General features: G+C 38.6%; 1 protein-coding gene across 1 annotated transcript in view; it reads left to right on the top strand.

Annotated features, from left to right (window-relative positions):
* The window catches only part of plekhg4 (pleckstrin homology and RhoGEF domain containing G4), a 58,579-nt gene that overhangs the window by 13,931 nt on the left and 26,414 nt on the right, over nucleotides 1-18,234 (top strand). The window contains exon 4 of the mRNA XM_086140270.1: nucleotides 17,625-17,822. Within this exon, the coding sequence (XP_085996396.1) occupies nucleotides 17,625-17,822 (198 nt within the window). The remainder of the gene's footprint in view (nucleotides 1-17,624; nucleotides 17,823-18,234) is intronic.

The raw sequence follows: 18,234 nt of genomic DNA on the forward strand, positions 1-18,234 counted from the left end.
ATAATCATAATATATATAATTGTAATTAATTATATTCATAAATGTACTTTCAATCAATGTGCTATCATTTATCAAAACATAATTTATTTCTTTTATATTTTATATTTCATTATGTCCGACTAATTTCTCCATGTTTGTACAGCATTTTGAAGGGAGGCCTTTTCTAAATAATTCCATTAATTCATTCATTCATTCCAAACAATTGCGTTCATTTTTGTCTGTTCCACCTATCCTCTTGTCAGGGATTTCACGGGCTTGAGGGTGTTTTTGTACCTCCAGGTGGCAAAGGGGTAGTCTGCATCGTCAAGCAGTCAGGATCGTTGTCAGAAGCTCTAAGTCAGAGGCCCTGGTTCTGTACCAGAAACTGGTTGACTTTCCCCTTGGAGCAGGGGGTCACTGCTTCAGGTGAAGAAATTCAAGTATCTTCGTTTGTTTTTTTCATCAGTGATAGGAGGAGGTAATGTGAATAGTTTCTGAATATATGGGGCGCACACATTGGTTTTGTGGTTTAGACACTTAATTGGTGCGGTGGGGTGAACTTGGGGCTGAGCTGGAAAGCAAAACAATTTCCCCATCCATTTATGTTCCAACTCTCATCAATGGCCATGAACTTTGGTTCATGACTGAAAAAACAAGGTCTCTCCAATATGAGCTGCGTATGCAGGTTTTGTCTGCAGGGGTAAGGGGTAAAGCCTTAGAGATAGGGTTAGGAGGACAGACTGCTCCTTTGGGTTGAAAGAACACACTTGATGTGGTCTGTGCATCTAATGAGGATTCCCTCTGTATGTCTCCCTTTAGAAGCAATCTTAGCCAGTATAATACATGAGGTGGCTTGCTCAGACTGCTGCCACCATAGCCTTGGCCTGGATAAGTAGTGGGATAATGAAGATCAAGGTAAAGCTTTTTTTTTAATTGAAGCCATATTTAATTTCAAAGGAAAAACATTTCAAAACATTAATACAAAATATTAATACAAAAGTGAATATATTTAGATTTTCACATCATTACTGTTATTTATATCAACCCCAACATATATGTGGAGCCATAATTTTTATTCTGATTAGCTTCTGTCTGCTGCATTTGACCTTTGGACTGTTGGTACTAAACTAACAGCCACTTTCAGTGAAATGGAGCGGATGTAAGCAAAGGTCAGAGGTGAGCTGGTTTGATTTCTGGTGATGTGATGAGTTTCTCATCAAACTGACTTGCTGCCTTTGAAAGGGTTCAACGTTCAAAGTGTCAGTAATGTCACACACACGACCCTCTGACCGAAGTGTTGAGAATTTTTGCATGAATATAATGTTTAGCATGTGCCAGTGTTGAACTTTATTATACTTTAATTGTGACAAAATTCCCTTACTCTCAATACAATCTCACTGCACTCACTACTGCCTTTAGACAGACCTCATACTACAGAAACACAACTTCACTCAATATGTACCTTACAATTACAGTTTGTATTCACCCCATGCACACATATAAAAACTCATCTACTTGTCCCCCCAAAACACAAACTTTATATATACTATAAACTTTCTTATACACATCATACATACAGATTATATGCTCACTACATACACACACACAATCTCATGTCTCACTAAAAACACATCTTCAATTTCAATAATGAAAATAATTAAAAATAGGATAAATTGAAATATCCAATTGTAGCACAAGTGGGCTGAGATTTGATTAGTTTTTAGCTTCATGTGATCTGACAAGATGACATGAAGTTCTATTTAAGCTAGATAGTTACTGTACGTTGCACCTAATGGACATTCTGTTGTAATGTTCTGCATCCTGAGACAACTGACCTGGGATCAGCACTATCTACTTCTTGTGGTGAAGCAGAATCGGAGTGCTCGAAGTCCTCGTGATAAAATTGGCGTGGAGGCCCAATATAATCCTATTGTCACCTATTCATAGCCTTGACATTGTGACTTTGCCAGTTGGTGTGGCGGCGCCACCACCAACTGGCCACCAACCACTTTTCTTCTGCGGCTGAGAACTTTTGCTTTTTCCGAAGACAACAGACTACATTAGCTCCATGGAAACCATAAAAGACCCCTGGAGATGAATAAAGGCCTGGTTTCCCTGGAGTTTCTCAAAGATGTCCAAAACTGCTCCCTTATTGTTTTCTCCAAAAACAGTGGCCCTAAATGGATGACACAAAACAGCTGATGACATTGACAAATTAAGCAACATGTCAGATTATACTAGTGAAACTGGTAGAGAAAAGTCTTCCACTGTCTGTTAGCTTTTCATCGTGCAAACACCTAGACTGACGCTGTTGCTGCTCTTAGAGACCGCTACAAATATTAGGCGCATTGTATTTTTTTCACACCCTCTCTCTGACTCTGACTGTCTCAAGAGCCATCACTATTCATGAAATAGTATGCATTGATCTGCGTTGTTTCACAGAAAGCATGACAACAGCAATAGCATATTGCTTGCAGTATGTGTTAGCGTTAAAAAAAAAAGGTAGACAAAGTCCTTTTGGCCAAACTTCTGTAATGTGGGAGACACCATACACTTTATTTTAGCCATAACTCCTCAACATCAGGTCTGCAGGGTTTAAATTCAGGGTCATCGACATATCAGTCAGCCTGCAATCTCTAGTGCCCTCTTGTGTTCTGGCCAATGGTTTAAGTGTCTTGAAATTGACAGGCATTTTTCATTTCATACTGACTGACATGTTTTTTAATCCCAATATTTTATGATTGGAGACTCATTAAATTTACAGCATTAAATCTCACAGGTATAACAATTATCTAGATGAATGCAGGGTCCTTTAAGTCTTTTCAATGCTGTCTTGTGGTTCTGTGTCAGTGAGTCAGATGTAGGTTGAGGAGTTTACCAGATGTTGGTCATGAAGCTGGTGCTGATTTATATGATGTTTTGGTCAGTCTAAATGAGCTTGGTTCATTCACTGAATTTTTAGGAATCCGCTCCATTCACTGGATTAGCTCAGTGAACCACAGACCAGACCAGTCATTGGGTTATGACTGACTGCCTATAGTTTAAAATTGTTGATTATAGCTGTCTTTTTAATGTCCGGCACTGAATTGGATAAATGATATTTATACTTTTATTTTAGGAACTCGTTATCTTACACTGATCATCAAAAACACAAAGAAAATTATATCAAGAAAAATATTTTTCGAAAGCAAATCAGAGCACTTGTAAGCAACATTTTAAAAATGTATATTCATAGGCAAAGTCTACTAACTCAAACTGAATGTGTCCCTCCTGCAGGTTCAGCTCAGAATGCCCATCAATAAAAAAGACCAAATTACACCAATGTGTATGTGTGACCCTAGCTGAGAGGTTTCAGACAGCAGGCTCTGGGACTGCAGCTTTATCCCCAGCCTGTTACTGGTCACATCTGTTAGAGCCCTAATGCTTCAAACAGATGATGCTTACTGTCAGATTTATATCCCTGTGCCTCAAAAACTCAGTCGAAACAGGTGGTTTTTAACTTAGAGAGAAAAAATATCAACTGAACAAATAAAAGTCTTACTTTTGATCCCTCTGGAGCCCTTCAGGATGCCCCACAAAACACAATGTAGTCAACAAATACTGTTGGATAACTTAAGTTCAAGTAATAGATCAAGTATCAAGGTATTGGTAGTTGTTTTTAAAGTGTCCTTTTTAATTTGAAGCTTTATTAAGAACACTATTAAGATTATTTCTAGATTTATCATGTCAAATTTTCTTAATCCATTAGGCAGTCCACATCTTTTGGATCCATATGGGAAATAAAATCACTTCTGAGAAAATTGCTACTGATTTCAGAGGGCTTTCACTGAGAAAACCTTCGGCATATTTGACTGACAGAGCTGTCAGACTTTCATTGACGCTTTGTGCAATCCAGAATACTAATAATGCTTATAAATTATGTATAGCACTAGGTTTTTAAGTATGAAAAGGAATGTCTTAGTTGTTTCAAAGATCTTCCTTGAATCTAATTTGTCATCTGTTGTTTTTAACAACATTAATAATAATAACAACAAAAATAATAATTTCCTTTCTTTATCTCCATTGGGAACTTTGTTCTCTGCAGTTAATCTATCATGGATGAACCATGAGCAGTAGGCTGCCGTCCACCAGCGCCAGGATTTTGTTTTTGTCCATCTCTTTTTGACCAAATGTTGCATCACAGCAACACACTTGCCTTGAAATACTTAAAAGTACCTCTCAAAAGTTTGAACGACTCAAACTACAAGCAGTTTGTGTTGTTCAATGAACTAAAGCTTTGCCAGCAGAGAAAGGTAGAGTGGCTGGAGGCTGGGCCTCAGATCAGACAGAGTGGGGCGGGGGAGAGGATGACTGGCCGCTGGGGGTGGGGTTTTCACATGTGCGAGGTTGCGCTTTGATTCAGACAATCAGAGGTGAGGGGCATCAGACAGTTGCACTGCTCCAACAACATGGTGTCACACTGGAATTCACAACTGTTGACAACACACTGCTCACACCATGGTAAGATATATCTGCGTATGAGAGTGTTTGCCAGCCATTTGTTCTAGAGGGGGTGGGGCAGCAGGGGTGTAGGGTTTCCGCAAAGGTGTAGTTCGCAAATGTTTGTCTTGAAGTGTGTGTTCTGACTGACTTCTACTTTCATCAGTGTGTGTGTGTGTGCACGCGCACGTGTTAGTTTCATAGTTTTAGCAGAGTTGGGAAACAACTGCACCTCTCAAGTCAGTTCGTCATAGTCTTTGTCTCTTTAGTGTCAAGTCATGATTGGAATGTTTTTTTTCGCTTTTTGGTTTGATTTGTTTTTCTTCTGTTTCCATGCTCACGGTTGATACAGGAACTGGAACTGAACAAATTAGAGCCAGGAGAAAAAATGCTAACACTGTTGTGACTCTGAAATTGAAGAATGAACCAAGCCTTTGGGACTGATATTTTCCCAAACATCCAGGGTCAAGATATGCAGTTTAACTGCGCTGAGTTGCAAATTTAGTGACTTGTAAATAATGAAATCAGAAGAAATTGATTTTGAAAGTCAGCAAAAAACTCTGTATTTAGCAAGTAAATAAAAAAAAAATAATCCAAGTCACTGGTGGTTTGTAGATCTTAAAAACAGACAAGCATTGTATCAAAATATGTAAAATTTAGACGAAACTTTTTTTTTTAAAAGGAAGTATGCAGTTTATATAAACAATTCATGATAGTTACACATGGGATACTCAAAATGAAAAAAAAACCTGGGTTACAGTCAAATAAACTGTGAGTTAATGTGTTTACTCAACAGTCAGCACACGTGAGGGACTTCTTGGTCAGCTCAGGTAGTGTGGATGTTCTGTCATGTTGCAAATGATTTTATATTCTTGTGAAAGTAAGGGGATGTTTGAGTTAATTCTTGCTGTCGTACTTGATAAGAGAAATTAATGAGCACAGAGATATACCCATCCAGTAAAATGGAGTCAGTAAATTGATCCAAAGTCAAATATATATAGCTACGGATGTTTTTGCACTGGTGATGGGGACATTCAGTCTGGTCTTACTGTTGATAGTTGGGCAATGAAAGACGGTCCAATGTCTTTGCAGTTCACTGATGTTAGAAAATCTCTTATATGTAGACTTCAGCTTGAAATTGTTGTCTCTTAGCCCATAGGACATTCGTCGAAGGCTCTATCCTATGATTTTATGATCATCTATAGTTTTAATGTTCCGGACTCTAGACTGGATCTCCATCATGTGAAGCAATGTTGTTCAATAGGGACCTTGATAAAAATGTTTGTAGTGGACCACAAGAAACCTGATCTGAAATCACTTATCTGACACTCACAACCCTTGTTCTCAATTTAAGTTCCTTTTCATCTTCTAGAACTTATTTTGTATTTTGCATTTTGTAGTTGTTTGCCTATTTTCTTACTAAACATAGGAAAATGCTAATGAAATAATTGGACTTTTGCAAGACACTTACTGGGAATCTACAGAATCAGTAAAAACAGTAATGGACCTAAAATGTTTTGGAAAATTTGTTCATGATCTATGAATTGAAATATTCATAAATTTACAATATAAGAAGTATTGTAGAGTCACTCTAGGAAGGACAGGTTGTCATCTCTGTGCTTTCTGTGTAGTGATATTCTCCTTTCCAGTTCATGAATCTAAATTTTGTTCTGTAGATCATGCAACTGGTTTTCAGTGTTTAATTGATCGGAAGTGATTTTACACCGTCTTTGATGATCTAATGTGGTTGTAGATTATGTTAATCATGTTTGGTGGTTATTTATTTTCTTATAGAAATACTATAATATACCGTAGTACACCTATGTTCGGTCTTTGCTCTCTCTCTGACTGTCTAACCCTTTTTCCACTGTAGCTGCGGATGTAAGTGAGCTACAGCCTGTGATTTTATTCGTTGTCCCAATAAGCACCTCATGTTTTCTAGCTCTTCCTCAGCTGGACTGTTACAACTGAGGCGGCTAAACGTTTTATTTACATAGGAAATAATGTCTTAGAGAAACAGTCTATAACAGGAAAAAGGTCAAGAAGAATTTGTGAAGACATCCAATTGTCCAGGAAGGGATATATGTTGATAAATCTTACTGTGTTAACTGGATTTACTTTACGTTTGCCTCTCGTCAAATAAACAATGTAAGAAAAAAAGACATGAACGAGTTTTGATGCCAGGATTAAATCTATCAGTTTGGAAAGGATTTCAGTTTTTCTTTGATTTTCGTCTTTTTTCTCTTTCTTAATTTTCTTCATCTCAATGTGAAAAGGCTTATATACATCTTTTGCTGACATAGAGTGAATACTTGAAATTGCAGTGCTTTAGCATGATTGACATAGAACATCATATGATGGAGCTGCATTGAGTTTCTTTGATCCACTCTCACTCTCCTCAAGAAATCATATAATAAGACAGTAACAAATAATGCCTCGCTGGTTGGCTAACATCTCATTTTGTTTTCCTTTCCCATTCATACAAACAGTCATACAATAATACATTGAACAATGCTGTCTTTGGGGAGTCTGGCCTTAGATGTCTTGTTAGGACTTTTGGACCCTCTTTGAGAATTGACTGAAATCCGTAACCCTTTAATTAACAGGAATGCATCTTTGCCACCTGATGTTTTACATGTGACATCACCTCATAACTCAAGCATCTGTTAATTTATAATCTCTTGAAAGATTTGTCTTGAAGAAGATGCAACCCTGGAAGTTTATTTTATTATAAGGTTGAGTTTTTTGTCTTCTTTTTGTCATTTTGCCATCAATTTATGCAAAATATATATGAACTAACTCCCGTTTATGTCTTCAAAAATGGAGTGTAAACATTCAGAGGTGTTGATTTATAACAATTGTATTTCTGAATTTTTTTTTTAGTGGGTTGTATGTGATACACATCCAGTGACTTCACCATTTGCCTTGTCCTCCAGGTTTGTGTCTGACACGCTGAAGAATGTTGCCGCTGTAGCTCTAAACACAGAATTTCTTACTCCATATTGACTGGATCCAAACTCCAAAACCCTTATCATGTCCATCTACCCTGAAGAGGGGGATCCGCATACCGTTAGACAGCCAGCCAGAAGGAAAAATAAGACGTAGTTAGGGAGTGTGATCTGATCTAAAAAAGACGTCTGGCAGGAAAACACTAGGTTGTTTGAACCCAGATGAAGATGAGATATACACTCAGACTTTCCCTGTTGTGAAATAGGGGTGTTCAGAACTCTTGAGATTGTGATCGAGATGTCATTCTCTGAAAAAAAAGTGGAAAAATAAGCAAATAAACAAAAAAAATAAATAATCATTCTTTTCAGTATAATAAATTATCACCAAAATCTTCTTTCATGGCAGTTTTACTAAAAGAACTTGTGATGCTGTAGAAAAATGACCCCCCCCCCATGCCCTCTATTTAGCTGTCAGTCACACAATGCCAATGATTTAATTTAAAGAGCTGTAATGGTTAAGGGTCTGTTTTACCCTGATACAGCGTACACCATTCTGCCGCCAAGCTTTTTATAGATAAGGAAAAGTGAAACAGGAGCTTTGAATGAGCTACTTTGGCATCTGTAGAGCTGCAAAACATGTTTAAATTAACTTGCACTCAAATTCTTGTGATGTACATGACATCAATTTGAGTCATGAAGATGTAGTCATCTTTTCAAAAAGATGTAAATTTACATTAACAAAAATAAAATGACAGAGAAGCTCAATAAATAAACAGTGCTTTGTTTGGATTAGAATAAAGTCAGATTATATTATAAACAGTAGATGGTGATGAATGGAATCCATGTGACTTAAGAATGCCCTGGTAGTTGGGGTGTTTCTGTGGGGGTGCAGTTCTGGTTAGAAGAAGCCTTGCTTCACGTTTCAACAGCTGATGATCAGTAACCATGATGCAGTGGTACAGATTCAAAATGTTGGTGCTCTGGACAATCCTGACACGAAGTGTGCTATGTGGTGCATAGGGACAGTCCTGACAAGGCATAATGAACCAGTGTTCTTGTAGAACCAAAGGATTCCTGTTTTTAAACACAGTGAAACCTGAACCTTCCGGACCCTCATTCATCTGGGGAAAACCCCACCACTAAAGTGACACGCCTTGCCATCTGAAATTAATACCGCCGCCAAAGAATCTCTCTGGCCCCTGAAAGTGTCTGACCTACTTCATTGCAGCGTTTAGGGATGGACGGTCCACCATTAACCACTTTGTCAGGATGGCCTGACTCATTGGACTTCTCCAACAGCTTCGACATTAGTTTCACTTCTTAATGTCAACAAGGTTGTAGTATATTAATTCAATATCTCCTTGCCTGTCACAATTTTGAAAATACTTGAATTTGATGAAGTAAAACAGTTATAAAACACTGAATTGAATCAGTTGATATACATGTATTTTCCCCATTTTTTCTGTGTGAAGAATAACTAAATTATCAACAGGATTCTTAACAGTTAACAAATCCTAATTTTAATGTGGTTTACTTATCGCCCATATTTCTTGACTTCTGTTGTCTATAACACCCATCTGCATGAGATATCATACATGTGGTTGCTATCATATATAAAAATGTTAATCATATCATCAAAACCCCGAAATGCATTTTTGAATATGACATGCATGTGATCCAGACCTTGGCTATAACCTTGAGCCGTTGGGCAGAGAATTCTGCGTGAAGGAGAGTTATATTAGATGGGGGCCATAGGTTAGGGGTCTAGTTGGTTACGTTTGAGTGGCCCAACTTGATGGGCCACACAAAACTAAGAACTAGCTAGAGCATTCAGGAAAATGCACTCTTTTGTAGCAACCAGATCCACATTTACTATTCCCATTTCTTCAGTTAGATAACAATCTTCTTATTTGTCTTTCCCGATAGTCACTCCAGAATCCCCATAGCATAGGTATATTCACAAGTCAGACTGTTTTGTGACTCCTTGAGATTGGTTTCCTGCCTTGACTTTTGCAATAAGAGCTTGACAACTTTTTGTGTTATCAGAAACCTGAGAGTTTGATCTGCACTGGCAAAACAAGTTGCTGCAGATAAGAAATCAAATGCTGTACGGGTTATGAATCAGAACAAAGCTAAGCTATTGTAGGAGGGAAGAGGTATTTGATATTAAGTGATACCATTGGAATCAGCTGAGACAGTCTGACTCTGGACCAAGAGAACCTGGTTTTATTGACTTTCAGGAAAACATGGTGTTGTTTTGACTTGATACTGCTTGGTATGACAGCAAAATATATAAGACTGCTGTGCTAAATCAAGAATGTTGCATTGGGTTAAAAGGACAATAACAGCGTCTTCATAATATCCCCCAACAAATGTTTACCACCACACAACAACAAAAACAACAACAGCAGCAGCCATTAAATATACCTAAGAAGCTTGTTAAATACATTAGTACACTGATGCTATCCTGCAGTTTGATAACAGGCTCACTCTACTCTAAAATCCAAGATGTTTATAACAGATGCGGGAAGATAATTATTACCCAACTACATGGATGTGGGAAATAAAGCATTTTGCAGTCAGAGATACGGAAAAATTATATACTTACATATTATTTTTTTTCTTCTGGACACTTTTACTATGGAATATAGGTAAGAAAGGATTTTGACTTGTGCATCAGGTGCCTTACATCCTCTTTGTTTTCTCTGAAAAGAAGACAATGAAACAAAAAAATATTTGTTTAGTTTGATTTCAAACATTTCGATGATTTCTAATGCTCATACACCAGTCTCGATCACAGCTGGCTTTTTCTGTCACATTTGACTTGTGGGAGGTCAGAGGTCATGAATCCAGCAGGCCCCTTCCTCCTCATGTTTGTCACCATGATTGGTTACTAAAAGGGTCATGACCTCAGGGTTTTTGAAGGCCTGGGTTCCATGGAGGTGCTTCTGTGTCAGTCGGAAGCAGCGCCGTAGTTCCTCCACACCCAGAACGGGTTCTTCCATTGACTGGGGTAAGGATGATAAGTCATCACCCTCTGGGGACAGAGGTATTGCCATGACAACGCATTCATGAGTGGAGGGGATGAATCAGTTTAACTTGAGTCTCCATCTGTATAATTAAACAGCCCGGTTGTCGCAGCAATCAATGACAACCACTCCACCACTGACAACTCACAGCTTGCGAGCAAAATATAATTCAATTTTGCAAGAACCCATAATAATGATAAACTAATCCCGCCTTCTAAGATAGCAATATTTCATTAGCAATTCAGAAAAAAATGCTTCTATTATGATGGACTTCCAGAGATAGGCATTACTTAATTTATCATTTTTACTTGACTCTCCATTATTTGTTTAATCAATTTGGCAGGTCTTGATCAGACTGAAAAACTAGAATAAGTTAATACCTTTAAAAGAAATGGGCGGTGAGGTAAATCACATTTTTTAAACGTTTCATTTCCAATGTCATGGTAATGATTTATTGCTCTCTTCCAATAATTCTATGGTGGCTGAAGCCAAATGAAGGTAAAAGATGATGAAATTACTGCTTTGAAAATTCCCCCCCTCTCCTCAACTTTCATTACCCAGACCTGAGAAAATTTACAGGATTAAGACTGAAATATTTTTATTGTATTATGCTGGATACTGTATGTTTTTAAATTCAAGGATAAAGGTTGCCACTTAATTTAAAATGTTATTTTACATATTCAATAACCGTTACAATGACCAAAAGATAGGACAGTTACAGTGACCAAAAGACAGGAGGCAGAGCTAGAGGTCGCAGAGATGAAAATGTTGAGGTTCTCTTTGGGAGTGACCTTGATGGATAGGATCAGGAATGAGTCTGAGGAACAGCACATGTCAGATGTTTTGGAAAGAAGGTCAGAGAAGCCAGACCGAGATGGTTCGGTCATGTACAGAGGAGGGATAGGGAATATAGTAGTAGACGGATGCTGGAATTAGAGCTGCCAGGTCTCAAGGAAGACCAAAAACAAGATTAATGGATGTAATGAGAGAATCTATGAAGGTGGTTGGTGTGAGAGAGGAGGATACAGAGAAAAGGGTTAGATGTAGAAAGTTGATTCGCTGTGGCAACCCTGAAGAGAAAAGCCGAAAGGAAAAGATTTTACATATTCAATATCTTGTTGGTTTGTACTATAAGCTCATCTGTTGAATTTCTTGTCGTATTCCCTAGACTCCACCTTCTATCAATAAAAGGAGGAGATTTTGTAGATGTCTGGTAGATAAAGATTTACCTATGCGTTCAAATTAAAGTAATTTTTCCCCAGTAGTAGACTGGTGACAACAATAGTACACTCAGACCAATGGCATGAGACTCCTCTAAGCCCCAGCAATATCACGAGTGTCAGCTTTTCAGGAAGAAGTGGCCAGAGTAGAGAATAAGTGATTTAGAGAAACAATCTTCTCCCCTTTTTCCATGAGGCAGCTGCACACATTTGATACTGGAGCCCAGATCAGTCCTCCCCGACCCTGTTTCCTTGTAGAAATGCAATTTGACAGAAACTTAAATGGTCTTACCTTAGCCTTTTGTCTATGTGGCTATTACATGTTTTACACCTAACCCTTTTCAAAGCAGCATTTCACCAAAGTTTTTGCTTGTAGCTTGTTGCACCCCTTAACAGACTGCCATCTATTGTTGATATGTAGAAAGTACTGAGCAACTTCATAAAAATAACCCTCCAAATCTATGCAGCTGTTTAATTGTAGAAGCCCAGGGGTTGTATGGATGATTATTTGGATGCCAGGGACATCGTGTGTTTAAGTGTGCACAGGTGTGTTTTGTGAGCGAGTGGTTTATGCTTTGTGCAATAGTATGTTGGTTTTTTAAAGGCAAAAAACTACCAACTATGAGCAAATATTTATATAGGTTAAGGGTGTATTTTCACTACCTATCTTTTTTTTTAAATTATTAGTCCTGAATGATTCAGTTTGACAAAAACTGACAACTGATAGTTGATTAACTTTGATGACAAAATACTGAATGGGCTTGACACCTAAGTTTTTTTTTTTTTTTTTCAAGTGTATTACCCCCACATTGTTTGGCTCCTCTCTGTTTTGATTTTCAAACTCAAAGTAAATTTAGCAGGGTGCTTGTCTGGATGTGTGCACGAGCGTATAGGCCAATGTCAGACTTATAATGACGACTTTGATCGAAGTTGGTTTCAGAAAACAGCTAAACGTGGATGATTTAGTGCCTTTTATGTGAAAATCCAGTAATTGTTCTCTTGTGGCTGATAAAAAAAATTGGCTTTCTTACTCTCAGGAAATTTATAATGACATGCTTCAGCTCCAATCTGTGGCTATTTCTTTAGTGCTTTAGTGCTTCAGGGGAGTTTCTAAAACATCAAAATATATCAGGAGTAGCAGTAGAGCCTGTAAATATTATGATATGTGTCTTAGGAGTATGTGTGTGATTTCAGAGTGTAACTTGTGTGCCAGGTCCAGTGTGAACCTGTTGCTCATTCTTCTGTAACAACCTGATAGCTTTTTTTAACATGCTAATGCAGAACAAGTGAACTTTTTGTACTACTCTGCACCTTCATATCTTAAGTTGTATTTTTAAAAATCACTACCACCATATGTTTCTTTGGTCTCCGTACTGCTGGCGCCGTGATGTCATGACCAGTGGTTGTAACCCCATGGCAGCGCTGAGTGTCACCTGACCCGACAGCCGGCTGCTAATTCTGGCCAAGCCTCTACATTTGGCTGCCAGCTGCCGAATGTGAATCTACATGACTATGTCACCAGGATCATGTGACCTGCTGCTTTGAGCAGATTTTCACCATCAATAATCAACTCTCATCTTTTTTTAACCAAATGTGACTATTGACCTTGTGGAGCAGTCATGATGCAGTCTGAGCAGTCTGGGTCCTTCAGGCTCCTGATCCTCCAACAGCAACACTTGCCTTTAAATGTATCCCTTTAACAGATACTCTGTGAATTTGTACCAGATTGTCTTAAAAGGAGTAATTTTGTATTCTTTAATGTTTACAGTAAAATATTTTCAGCTCAGGATGCCACTTGACATCTGAGTACCAACCAAGCTATCTATGTGTTTGGCTTATCATTTCAGTCAACACTTTTTGAGTTTTTGTGATTATATTTTAACCCCCTTTATCAACAAAGGGTTAAAACCTGTGCAGTAACAAACCTATGCCACAAAACTTTTGACCAACTTGTCCTCCTTGTACTGTGCCATCAGACTAGCCGATCCAGTTTGAGCCCTGCTGACATGTCCTTCCTGCCACACCTGCAAGGGCGTGTCCTCAGAATGTTTCAGTGTCAGAACAAATGCTCACTGTTGAGACACACGTGAGAGCAGAGATTGATGTTGGAGGTTATTAGTTTGGATTCTGGTGTGTGTATGATTTTTAAAATGATGCAGTCATTGAATGAGAGTGGAGTGATTTTTGGAGGCTACCAATTTTGATTCTCATGTGTCTATGATTTTTAAAATGGTGACTATATGTCTCAAATACAAATAAAAACTAGCTTTTTTTAGTTCTAGTTTAGTTATGCCCGCTGGCCTCAAAAGCGTTTCGGTCTTGTGAAAGTTCATGAAATTGATGCTTTTATCAATATTTTGTACCTCCTTTGTTATCCTGTAGCTTAAAGTTCTCCTCTCTCTCTGACATGTTTCCCTGGAGATGCAGGATTTCTTTTTGGCCTGAAACATTCCAACGTTTTTCACACATGGGACATAACATATGCATTACTCATTAAATTGCCAAGGCAGAACAGCCTGGCCCATGTTTTCAGATCCAGCTCAAATACATTTGACAGGAATCAAAATGAAGTATGGGAGAATGGTAAGGCACTGAAGATAATGTGATAGTTTTCACAGAGCTCTGCTGGGAATCATTGGTCCCTGCAATTCATGTGGATGTTACTCTGATGTGCACCACCTACACTGATGTTAAGGCATACCAAGTGCAGCCCTTTATGGAAAGGGTATCCCCTTTTAGCAGTAGCTTTTTCAGCAGAATAATGTGCTTTGGAATCAGTTTAAGAAATAACAATGACAACTTAGCTTACCTATTCTACTGATCCCAATCCAGTACAGTATCAGTTTCACAGTATCCGTGATGTTTGGGATCAACAAGCGTGATCCATGGAGTAATCGACCTCACAATTGACTGGACAGACAGGGTCACAGTGCTGAAGTATATAGTCAGGTCAATAAGTATTTGATCCCCCTGTGATTTGCAAGTTTTCCGTCTTAGAAATCATAGAAGGGTCTAAAATTGTCATCATTGATGCATTTCCACTGTGCGAGATAGAATCTAAAAAAAAAATCACATTGCATTTTTTTTAGCAATTTATTTGTAAATGCCAGGGTCAAATAAGTATTTGGTTCTTTTGCTTATCAGGCAAATGCTTATTTTGTTAACTTTCTGAAAGACACCTGTGCAAACCCACAATCTGTCAAAATTGTAGCATCTTGCATGAGTAAAACCAAAGAGCTGTCAAAAGACACAAGAGACAAAATTGTTGACCTTCATGAAGCTGGAAAGGGTTATAGAACAATTGTCAAGCAGCTTGGTGAAAAAAAGAACAACTGTTGGAGCCACTGTCAGAAAATGGAAGAGGCTAATGATGACTGTCAATGTCCCTCGGACTGGGGCCCCACGGAAGAACTCTCTTCTTGGAGTATCAGTGATGCCAAGAAAGGTGAAGAATCAACCCAGAACTGCACAGGAGGAGCTGGTCAATGACCTGAAAACAGCGGGGACCACCATCTCCGAGGTTACTATCAGTAATACACTGAGACTTAATGTTTTAAAGTCATGCATCGCATTGAAGTTTCCCCTGCTTAAGTCAGCCCATGTCAAGGCCTGCCTGAAGTTTGCCAAGGACCATCTGGATGATCCAGAGGAGTCATGGGAGAAAGTTTTGTGGTCAGATGAGACCAAAATAGAACTTTTTGTTTTTAACTCAGTTCGCCGTGTTTGGAGGAAGAAGGATGATTGTCATCCCAATACTACAGTACCTACAGTGAAGCGTTGGGGGGGGACACAGACCAGGACGACTGGTCTGTGTGTTCAGCACACAGACCAGGACGACTGCTCTGTATTAAGGAGAGGATGAACAGGGCAATGTATTGTGAGATATTTGTCAAAAAACCTCCTTACCTCAGTCAGAGCATTGCAGATGGGTCGTGGCTGGGTCTTCCAACATGACAATGACCTGAAGCACACGGCCAGGAAAACCAAGGAGTGGCTCTGTAAGAAGAATAAGATTCTGGAGTGGCCCAGTCTCCAAACCTAAATCCAATCTTTGGAGGGAGCTGAAACCCCATGTTGCCTAGCGATAGCCCCGAGACCTGAGAGATCTAGAGAAGATCTGTCTGGAGGAGTGGGCCAAAATCCCTGCTGAAGTGTGGGGGAACCTTGTGAAGACCTAAACTGTTTGACCTCTGTAATTGTTAACAAAGGCTTCTGTACCAAATATTAAAATGGTTTGACTCTGGGTCAAATACATATTTGACCCTGTAATTTACAAATAAATTGTTAAAAACATCATACAATGTGATTGTTCTCTTTTTTTTTCTTTTTTTTTTTTTTAAGATTCTATCTCACATCTGAAATGCACCAACGATGAAAATTTTGAAAATTGCTGATAGCTTGCTATGTTGCTGACTAGCATGGTGGAGGCTCCACCAAAGAAGGTGAAAAAAGGCTTACAATTTCAATCCAGAATGGAAAGAAGAATTTCTATTTACCTTGGTAGAAAAACAAGCGCATTATCATGTTTTACCACCCAAACATGTGCAGTGTCTAAACAAGGAAATATGGATCTCGGCTTTGTGGCGGACTGGTGCATTTGTCAATCAGATCATATCTCTGATGTAATATCTGTTGTGTCCACCTTCCTGAATTTTTCACTGTTAGATAACAAGTGCTTGTTGACTTCTTGAATGAGAAACCATCGCTTGCTCTTACAATCATTGAATGGTCTTCTCCCAGGGGTTTGAAGTATGATGATGGGGATCACTTTTCAGCCAGAATTGATTGACTTTTGAGCAATTTATTACCTCAGAAAATCATGGCACCATTCCTGGATAATAGCAACAAATACAGCCCACGCTCACTCATTCAACTTTTTTCCTTCGTAGCTGCAGTTTATTATGGAGATGTGATTGGTGATTTGTGTGTTTGTGATGATTACAAACATTACAGACATTGTAAAAAGTCCCCGACTATTGCAGATAAACATTAAATTAATTTTGATTTATGCTCGATAAGACTTTGAAGTATGGTGGGATTGTTGTACTGCTGTGATTGTTCCTGCTTTAATTTAACGATTAGACTGTGGTAATGACAGGTCCTGTCATCAATCATGAATATCAAAATATTTGTTTAACATAAATATTTGCACAAACTCAAAAGTTTTTGTTCTCCTTCCTTACTTTGGCTGTAGCTTCCGATCTTTCAGTGTGTTTTATAGACTTAGGATTGTACTTGAGGAACTTAAATATCTGGCTCCTTATCCATCCTTGCATACATGGTGCCCTCACTAACCGACTAGACAGTATTTTGGCTCATGGACGTTTGGCACGGTATGTGATTTGGTTCCTGTCATCACAGAATTGTTGGATGAAAGTCAGTCAGAGCTGCAGACATGTAACGTACCTGCACTGTTTATCAAACATTCAGCAAACAACTTCCTCATTTCACGACAAACTAGAATCTCTTTTCAGATTGTGATGGTATTATTCAATTATGTAATTTCAATAGAACTAAAATAAGTACCGTCATTTCCGGACTATTGAGCGCACCTCAATATAAGCCGCACCGGCTTATATTGACCGATGGCTATCTCGGGATTCCTCCTGCGCACCAAAACGGTCAAAGTCGTCTTCTTCGGTATCTTCTTCGGACTCAGAATTTCCCCGTCATTTCATCAGTCCGATGTGACGAAGAGAAATGTTTTAGCGGCGTGAAGCTTGTTAGCGTCCCCCACCCAAAAAGTCTGTATATTAGCCGCATCGTAGTTTACGTGAAAAAAGTCGCGGCTTATTGTCCGGAAATTACAGTAATTCTTTTGTTCACTGCCTAAAATGTTTAACAGAGTTGTTTCAATTTCGAGTTCAAGTTGCACCTTAACCACAAAACTTTCTCCTCAGACAGGGTATATTTAGCTCAAAGGATGTGTAAGTATAATTTAGACTGATTTGTCTCTGTCTAACTTTCAGGACTTTGAATCTTTGGACCGCTGCATTCAGACTGCTCTATCATCCCTCTACCCACCCTTCCAGGATACGTCCCCAACAATCCTCTCCCAGGTCCTTAGCGTGGTGGAGAAGTGTTACCGAGGAGACAGCCTTTACTACCTCATCCATTTCTTGCTGCCAGCGAAACAGTTCTTACAGACTCTCCAGTATGATGCCTGTGTGAGTGTTCCACCATTTGCTCACCCTTTCTGTTCTGTCTGTAGCACTGGCAGACCATGCAATTCATAGCTTTGCCTTCAGTCGTGCTCTATTTATCAATCCACCACTCAGTAACTGTTTTATGGCTATAAAAAACATCTTATTATGCAGAAATGTAGTATAAAGCACTGTTACATGGCAGAAATAACTCATGCAGCCACAATAAATGCTGTTGCTGAAGAAACAAACCTGGAGCACAAGTCTCCTTCCACTGCAGCTACAACTGTGACACACATAAACAAGCAACAATAATACCCTTATAAAATTGTAATATTATTCAGAAAAATAGGAACATTTTATTCACAAAAATTCAGATTATTTGTAAAAAAAATCCATCATCCTTTCTTTCCTCAAAAAAAATTGAATTACTGTG

This window comes from Fistularia commersonii, chromosome 3 (genome assembly GCF_037954325.1).
Source record: "Fistularia commersonii isolate RoL2024-O1a breed Wild chromosome 3, RoL_Fcom_v1.0, whole genome shotgun sequence".
Lineage (NCBI taxonomy): Eukaryota > Metazoa > Chordata > Actinopteri > Syngnathiformes > Fistulariidae > Fistularia > Fistularia commersonii.